The following is an 8,392-nucleotide window of genomic DNA, read 5'->3' as shown; positions in this document are numbered from 1 at the left end:
CTTTCGCGGGGGAAATTCGAAAGTGGATTTTGTACAGTGGAAAAGTGAAGTGAACTCTTTCCCGGGGTTTCCGGAGAGTGGGGCTGGATAGGCAGCGGGATTTCAGCGAGAGGCGGCGAAGCTGATTTGGGGCAAGAGGACGAGAGAATGTGCCCTGACAGAAGCGGACCGGTAAGGGTGCTGCGTGGAACCGGGATTGGGTGGCGACAGTCACAGCTGGCTCGGACTCCCTGTGGAAAGTGGTGCCTCGTCTTCACCACTTTCCCAGCCCTTGCTTTGCGGTTCCCGCATACGTGTGAGGACCAGAGAGGGTTTTGCTGTTTGTTTTTATGACTGACAAAGGGTCGAGTCTTCATTGTCACTTGGTTACACAGGGTCATGGTAATTAGAATCTTGGCAAATGAAATATGGGCTTCTTTTTAGTTATTTGCACTGAATGGTGTCTCAACACAATGTTGGGTTCGTGACTAGAAACTGTTAGACCTGTGAACCCCTTTGGGATGAGAAAGATCCTGCTTGTTCCAAAACAAAAGGACCAAAAACATCTCGTCATACCTAATGGGAAGAATGGCTCACGTTTTAATGAAAGCACCGAATTTTATACATAAATGTATAAAGCAGCAGAATAATGTGTGTGTATATATATGTGTGGAGGTATGTGTGTCTGTCTGTAATTATATAATTATCACAGAACATCTGAGGTCTCCACACCACTTTAAAACTTTCTTGGCACGTTAAACTTTTACCTTTCAGAGGTGAGTCAGCGCTTGAATTGTTTGACAGATGTGGATAGATGCAGACTTTCAGAAAATGTTTTATCCTTGCACACTTAAATATATGATGCTGTTGACTAAAACCATTTTTCCTGTTTAATGGTAAGAAAGGCGTTTTGACTTTCCTTTGAAGGTAGAAATTAGGGCTCTTCTAAATATTTTTAAATCCAGTTAACTTTTCCTTTTTTTTTGGAGGTTTTTTGAAGTTGTAAATCTCACAAGTATTATCTCTAATTTAGAAAAACAATGGGAAATGTATTTTGCAATTCCTAAATGGCATGTAAGTAATCCTAAATTAGTAAATACCAGATTCCTAATCTGTAAATTGTGGTGATAATATCTACTCTTCAGGATTATGAGACTGATGAATATTATATGTAAAGTATCTAGTCCAATTCCTGCCTTGATGTAGTAGGTACTCAATAAATAGTCATATAATGTAGTATTTGTGAGTATGAGCACCAGAGTTTAGGCAACTTAGTTTTCAATTCTGAATCTGCCACTTATTTACTTTATGATTTTGGGCAAATTACTTACCTATTACCTTAGTTTTATTTTTTTGTAAAATGAATATGGAAGATAGTATCAACACCATAAAGTCGTAAGCGTTTGAAGCATTTTAACAGTGTCTAGCATATAATCACACAGAATAAATGATAGCTATTGTTAAAGGGATCTAATATGAATAACTGCCACATGCCAAGCACTGTGTCTGCACCATGTAGTCTCATCTATATAGAGAGAATGTCCAACTCATTGAGTGGCTGGGAGCAAGTTGCTCTAACAACAGCACTGAATGATGTGTTTCTCTGGACCTCTCTGTTATCTTCTTGGCATTCATTAGGCATCTAACAATTTCTGTGGGCTGGAGGGGAGGGATATAGGATATGGGAATTATATTTCTGAAAGGCAATGCCTTTGTAGGTCTGGGTCTTTTCCTGTGAACTATGTCATGGGGCGTTAATTCATATCTCATTTGCCTGCTCCTTACCCCATGCTTTCTCCATGTGACAGCCAGAGTAATCTTTGTAAAACTCAAGTCAGATAATGTAATGTTATGCTTCAAATCCTGCCATGGCTTCCTATAGTCTTCATAGAAAGTCGGGACAATTCAGCCTAACATAGAAGGCCCTCTGAATCCTATCACTGCTCACTTTTTCAGTCTTATCTCTCACTCCTCACTGTCTTACACTTGACCCCTTAACTGTTCTACTTGAGTTCCTTGATCATGCCTTGCTTTGTCTTCCACAGGCCTTTGTACATATTGATTCATATTTGCAAATACCTTCCCTGGCATCTTCCCTGGGTTAATGGTTATTTCAGTGGACAGCTTAGACATTACGTCCTTCGGAAATGCAGTAGATAGAGTTGGGTATCCCTCCTGTGCTTATTCCTGTCATATTTTCTTGTAATTCCTGTTTGTCACCGTTATACGAAAATTCCTTGAGATTGGGGATAATATTTTGTTCATTTTACTACCTTAGCCTAGCATAATATCTGGCATGTGGTAAGTGCTAAATAAATATTTGTAATTTGTAAATATTATGTAGGTGGCCTATTTTATCTATTTTATGTGTATCAAGGAGGAATTGAATCCAGAATTGCAAATTACAGCTTTCTTGAATCCCCCCAGGTCTTTTTGGGCCATCTTCTCAACCTTGAGCGTGTATCCCTATCACCTGCAGGGCTTGTTAAAGCACAGGCTAGTTCCCAAGTGATGCTGCTGCTGCTGCTGCAGAGAGCATACCTTTGGAACCACTGCTTTAGGAAAAAAAGTGATCATTTTCTTTGGCATCTCTATTTACTTCTTCAATTCACTATCAGTGATTTTAGATTTCCAAAATTGCCCACAATAACAGTTTTATCCAGTAGCATAGGGTAATACAGTACTCGTGGCAAGGATATTGAAAAGATTTTTCCTTGCAGAAGTATTAGAACGTATATTTGGTTCTAGATGTTCTGGTATATTGGCTTTAAGATGTTAAAGGAAAAATTTAAAACGCAAAGGGGCCATCTTGTGGTAACCATAGCAATTCAGAAAACTATTTCTTTTGAGGAAGATTAGCCCAGAGCTAACATCTGCTGCCAATCCTCCTCTTTTTTGCTGAGGAAGACTGGCCCTGAGCTAACATCTGTGCCCATCTTCCTCTACTTTACATGTGGGACACCTACTACAGCATGGCTTGCCAAGTGGTGCCCTGTCTGAACCCAGGATCTGAACTGGAGAACCCCGGGCCGCTGAAGCAGAACATGCACACTTAACCACTGCACCACTGGGCCAGCCCCCAGAAAACTTAAAAAATTGCAGCTTTTTCTATAAGGAACCAAATAGGGGGGGAGGGGGTGAATCAGTTTCTGATACATATTATGGCACCTGGAAGAATGTTTGCAGTGTGATACTTATTTTGTATATTTTGCTTAGTTTTCTCTACTTGGCAAATTCTTTTTCCATAGTGTGGTGTCGCTCTTTTCTCGTGTCCTCAGGGGCAGATAATTTGATTACCTCTGTGCTTCCTTTTTTAGTTATGTGCTCTTGGAGCTCTTCAATTCCTCTCTCTGGTCAAGAGTTTGCGGGGAAAACTTGTATTTGATACTTATTCTTTTCATGAGGGTTGAAGAGTCCTTGTCATTTTTCATTTTAGGTAGTATAAATAGTTGAAGACGCACTGATTACTTTCTGGACCTGACTGGTTTATAAATTCTGAACAAATGATGGAAAGCCAAGAATTTACCGTAAGTCTACCAGTTTTCACTATTTCCTTTTTTCTTCTTTCCTTCCTTCCACATTTCATAAATGTCTTGCTAGGGTTGCCAGATTTACCCAAAAAACCCAAAAACAAAACCTAAAAGTAGGACACAGTTAAATTTGAATTTTAGATAAACGCTGAATAATTTTTTAGTTTAATTATGTATGTCTCAAATGTTGGCCTATATTTTATCTGGCAACCCTATCTCTTGCCTACTATTCACGTTTGTTATACAGAGTTCTTTGGAACAAATTCTTTGGAAGCTTGGCACCAGGAAGTAATTTCTTTCTCTTGACGAACTGGAATGCCTCTTCTGTCTAGCTCAGTGGTTCTTAAACTGTTTGGTCTGTTTAGGACCCTGTTGTACACTTAAAAATTGTTAAGGACCCCAAAGAATTTTTGATTATGGGGCTTCTATCTATTGATGTCTTTCATATGAGAAATTATAACAGATATTTAAAAAGTATTTATTTATTAATTCAAAAAAACCCATTACATTTAACATAAATTACATTTTTTAATGAAAATAGCTACATTTTCCAAAATAATAACAGAAAAAAACTTTGAAAAGACTAGCATTGCTATACCTTTTTTGCAAATCGCTTTAACATTTGACTTAATAGAAGACAGTTAGTTCTCAGTTGTGCTTCTGCTTTCAGTCTGAAATGGAATCTTGTAATATTTCACATACGTAACCCTGGGAGGCTCCACTATGCTTGCCTGAAGGAATGAGAATGACAAGGCAAATAACATGATGAAGATAGTTTTGACCTCACAGACCTCTGACAAAGTGCTGGGGACCTCTAGGAGTCTCTGGACTACACTGTGAGAACTGCATAGATCATGAGTACTGTGTAACCCAACACATTTTTTTCTGTTCCCACGAATGACTAGGAAGCTCAAAATTATTTCTGTTACTCAGTTAACTTTTCTGTTTCTTCCTTAGATTTTACCTCTCCTTCTTCCCTCCTTTATCTTGTACTACCTAGTTTCTTTCTTTTTTTTGGTGAGGAAGATTGGCCCTGAGCTAACATCTGTTGCCAATCTTCCTCTTTTTGCTTGAGGGAGAGTGGCCCTGAGCTAACATCTGTGCCCATCTTCCTCTCTTTTATATATGGGACACCACTACAGCATGGCTTATTAGTGGTGTAGGTCCACACCTGGGGTTGGAACCTGTGAACCCAGGCCACTGAAGCAGAGCATGCCGAACTTAACCCCTATGCCACAGGGCTGGCCCCAGTTTTTTGTTTTGTTTTGTTTTTCTTCTCCCAAAAGCCCCCCAGTACATAGTTATATATTCTAGTTGTAGGTCCTTCTGGTTGTGCCATGTGGGACACCACCTCAGCATGGCCTGATGAGTGGTGCCATGTCCACACCCAGGATCTGAACCAGCAAAACCCTGGGCTGCCAAAGGGGAGCACATGAACCCAACCACTTGGCCAAGTGGCCGGCCCCCACAGTTTTTCTTTATTGAAGTTTTCTTGTTATTGTTATGATATCTGCTTTTATTTCCATAAAAGATGTCTTAAATATTTTTTATACGTAGGAAGGTTATAAAAATGTATAACACTTAATACATATAAATAGAAACCATTTCTTTACTTTTGTACTTTTGGAAATTAGGTACTATATACTCATCAAAAGATGAAGAAGTCAAAAGTGTGGCAGGATGGAATTCTGAAGATTACTCACTTAGGAAACAAAGTAAGTCTAAGGTATTGGTTCTTGCCTTTTGATTGAATATTACGAAAACTGTGTAGATAATAAAATTTTGGATGTGACCATAAGTTGACATTATGTGAAAACAGAAGTTGTTAAATTATTTCCATATCACAGTGATTAATTTGTGCATTATAAAGGTTCAGTGAATATTATTTAATTTGTTTTGATTTTTTTTTAATTCAAATTAGATTTTCCATGAAACCTTTTAGGCATTTTGACCCATTTTTTCTTTACAGGCAATAAGAGTTTAACTACATAGAAAAATCTCCCTATTAAACTATATTTCTAACACAATAACGCTCATAGTGAAATGGTACGTAGAGAGTTGACAAACCACTTTAGAAAAGCTGCTGATTTCTGAAATTATGTATAGAATTCTCCTCTTCTATTTTCTGATTTTCTTTAAATCTCTTCCTTTGGTTGTGATATGATCCTATCAGTCTTGAGAGAATTATATACTAGGTGATATTTCACTCTGTTAGATATGGTGACCTTCTCCATCTGCCAAATTTTAGTGTTCTCCTCTTATCACTGCTCGTGACCCTGTTGAGCACTCTTGCCCCCCCATTCTTCACAATGCCTCTTCTTCGTTTGACTTCTGTGACACCACCCTCTCCTGCTGTTGCTTCCTCATCACTTCTGAGTATTTTCTTTGTGCTCATTCTCTTCCCAAACTTTAAATTTTTACTCAGGACTCGGTCCTGTGTGCTCTTCAATTATTAGATGTGTAATCTTGGCAAGTTATTTAGCTTCTCAAGGCCTCTAGTCTCTTCTTTGTAAAATGGGGGAAATGATACTTCATAAAGTTGTCCTGAGGATTAAATGAGAAAACACGTAAACCCCTTAACAAGGTACGTGGCACATTGTAAGCATTCAGTGAATGGTAACTGTTATTGTAGTTTTTGTCTTCAAGGGAGTTTTATCTAAGCATAAGGATTATAATATGTACAGAGTTATGCTTAGGGATCTATGAGATTACAAAGGAGAGACATCAAAATCTGACTCTGGTTCAGAGAAGTCTTTCCAGATGAAGAATTTTTTTGGAGTGTTTTGTTTTGTAAACAAAATTGATAGGTTGGAGGGAGGGGAGCTGAAGATGGTGTCATAGCTGTAACAACAAGGAGGTATGAAACAGTAGGAAACTTTGGGGAACTATAAGCAATTAAATATGGCTGGAATGAAGGGCCCGTGCTGGGAAATGTAGAATAGACAGCTAAAGAAGTAGGCAGGAGCCATATCACAAAGGACTTTGTGAGCTCAGCCTGAGGAGCCAGTGAAGAATTAGGAGCAGAAGAGTGACGTTATCATGTTTCTATTTTGGAGAGATCACTTGGTAAGCAATGTCTAACATAACTCTTAAGTTATGTAGGATGAAAGTCAGATTGGATTTAGGAAGACTGTCATAATAGGGAGGCTACAGAATAATGTAGCCAAAAAGTGATGGTGGTCTGACCAAGCAGGCATTGGCAATGACAATGGCAAGAAAAGAATATTAGAAATTCTGAAAATATTATAGCATCTTAAGGTCTTGGATATGAAGGCAAGGAGGATCTAGGGTAACTTTCGGGTTTCAGTATTATACTTATGGTACTGAGTTAGGATATCTCAAAAAGAAAAGCAAGTTTAGGGGAAAAAGTGAAGATTTTGAGTTCAATTTTGAACATGCTGAATTTGTAGTGTCATAGAAACACTCAAGTAATTGGCTATAGGGATGTGGGAAAGAGTTCTGGGCTACTGATATAGATTGAAAATACTTAGCATTTAGATGAGATATTGAAGCTCCTGGAGTGGATTCCTTCATTCCTTTATTCAACAAATATTTTTTGAGCACCTGTTCTGAGTTACCCACTGTTCTAGGGGATGCAGCAGGGAACAAAACAGATAAATCCCTTGCTTTGTGGTAATATCATGGAGGAGACAGACCAGTAAATGAATATGTATGTCTAGTGGGTTAGGCAAATTACAAGGAGCAGAGTGAGCAAGGGTGAGAATGGACATAAAAGGTATTATGTGGGCCTTATTGGTCATTGTAAGGAGTTTTGTTCTTATCCTTTGGGAGCTGTGGAGACTTTGGAAGTATTTCAGCAGAAGCATGACTGATAAAGGATGGCGTATAGTGTAAAGAATAGAGGGAAAAAGATAGAACCCTTGGAAGCAACAATTTTTTTTAACAGCTTTATTTTATTTATTTTTTACCTTATTTTTTTTAAAGGTTTTTAATTTTATTTATTTTATTTTTTATTTTTCCTTCTTCTCCCCAAAGCCCTCCGGTACATAGTTGTGTATTTTAGTTGTGGGTCCTTCTCGTTGTGCTCTGTGGGACGCCGCCTCAGCATGGCCTGATGAGCAGTGCTAGGTCCGTGCCCAGGATCCGAACTGGTGAAACCTGGGCTGCCGAAGCAGAGCACCCGAACTTAACCACTCGGTGATGGGCCCGGCCCTCTAACAGCTTTATTGAGATATAACTCACACACTTTTCAATTCATCCATTTAAAGTATATAATTCAGTGGTTCTTAGTATATTCACAGAGTTTTGCAACTATCACCACAATCTAATTTTAGAACATTTTTGTCATCCCCAAAGGAAATCCCATACCTGTTAGCAGTCACTACTCAGTAGCCAACTCCCAGCCCTAAGCAACTACTAATCTACTTACTTTCTCAATAATTTGCCTTTTCAGGACCTTTTACATGAATGGAATTACACAATATGTGGTCTTTTGTAATTAACTTCTTTCATTTAGCATATTTTCAAGGTTCATCCATGTTGAAGCATGTGTCAATACTTGATTCCTTTTCATTGCTGAATAATATTCTTTTGTATGGCTATATCCCATTATATTTATTCATTCATCAATTAATGTACATTTGAGTTGTTTCTACTTTTTGGCTATTATAAATAATGCTGCTATGAACACTTGTGTGCAAGTTTTTGTGAAGACATATGTTTTCATTTCTCTGTATATACACCTAGGAGTAGAGTTGCTGGATTATATGGTAACTCTATGTTTAATCTTTTAAAGAACTGCCCGACTGTTTTCTAAAGTGATGGGAACAGCAATATTTAAGGGGCTAGTGAAGAAACTGCTATGAAAAAATGGCTAGAGAGAGACAAGAAGAAAGCCAGAAAGTGATAATCACCTTAGCTTC

General features: G+C 38.2%; 1 protein-coding gene across 3 annotated transcripts in view; it reads left to right on the top strand.

Annotated features, from left to right (window-relative positions):
* The first annotated feature begins 18 nt into the window (after positions 1–18).
* Positions 19–8,392, top strand: part of ZGRF1 (zinc finger GRF-type containing 1) — a 65,628-nt gene continuing 57,254 nt past the window's right edge. For all 3 annotated transcript variants that reach the window (XM_070504602.1, XM_044767373.2, XM_044767372.2), the window contains exons 1-3: positions 19–171; positions 3,416–3,506; positions 5,144–5,224. In XM_070504602.1, the coding sequence (XP_070360703.1) occupies positions 3,483–3,506; positions 5,144–5,224 (105 nt within the window). In that variant the 5' untranslated portion in view covers positions 19–171; positions 3,416–3,482. The remainder of the gene's footprint in view (positions 172–3,415; positions 3,507–5,143; positions 5,225–8,392) is intronic.

Source organism: Equus asinus, chromosome 3 (assembly GCF_041296235.1).
Source record: "Equus asinus isolate D_3611 breed Donkey chromosome 3, EquAss-T2T_v2, whole genome shotgun sequence".
Taxonomy (NCBI): Eukaryota; Metazoa; Chordata; class Mammalia; order Perissodactyla; family Equidae; genus Equus; species Equus asinus.
The sequence above is the reverse complement of the archived record's forward strand: the minus strand, read 5'-3'. Positions and strand labels throughout refer to the sequence as shown.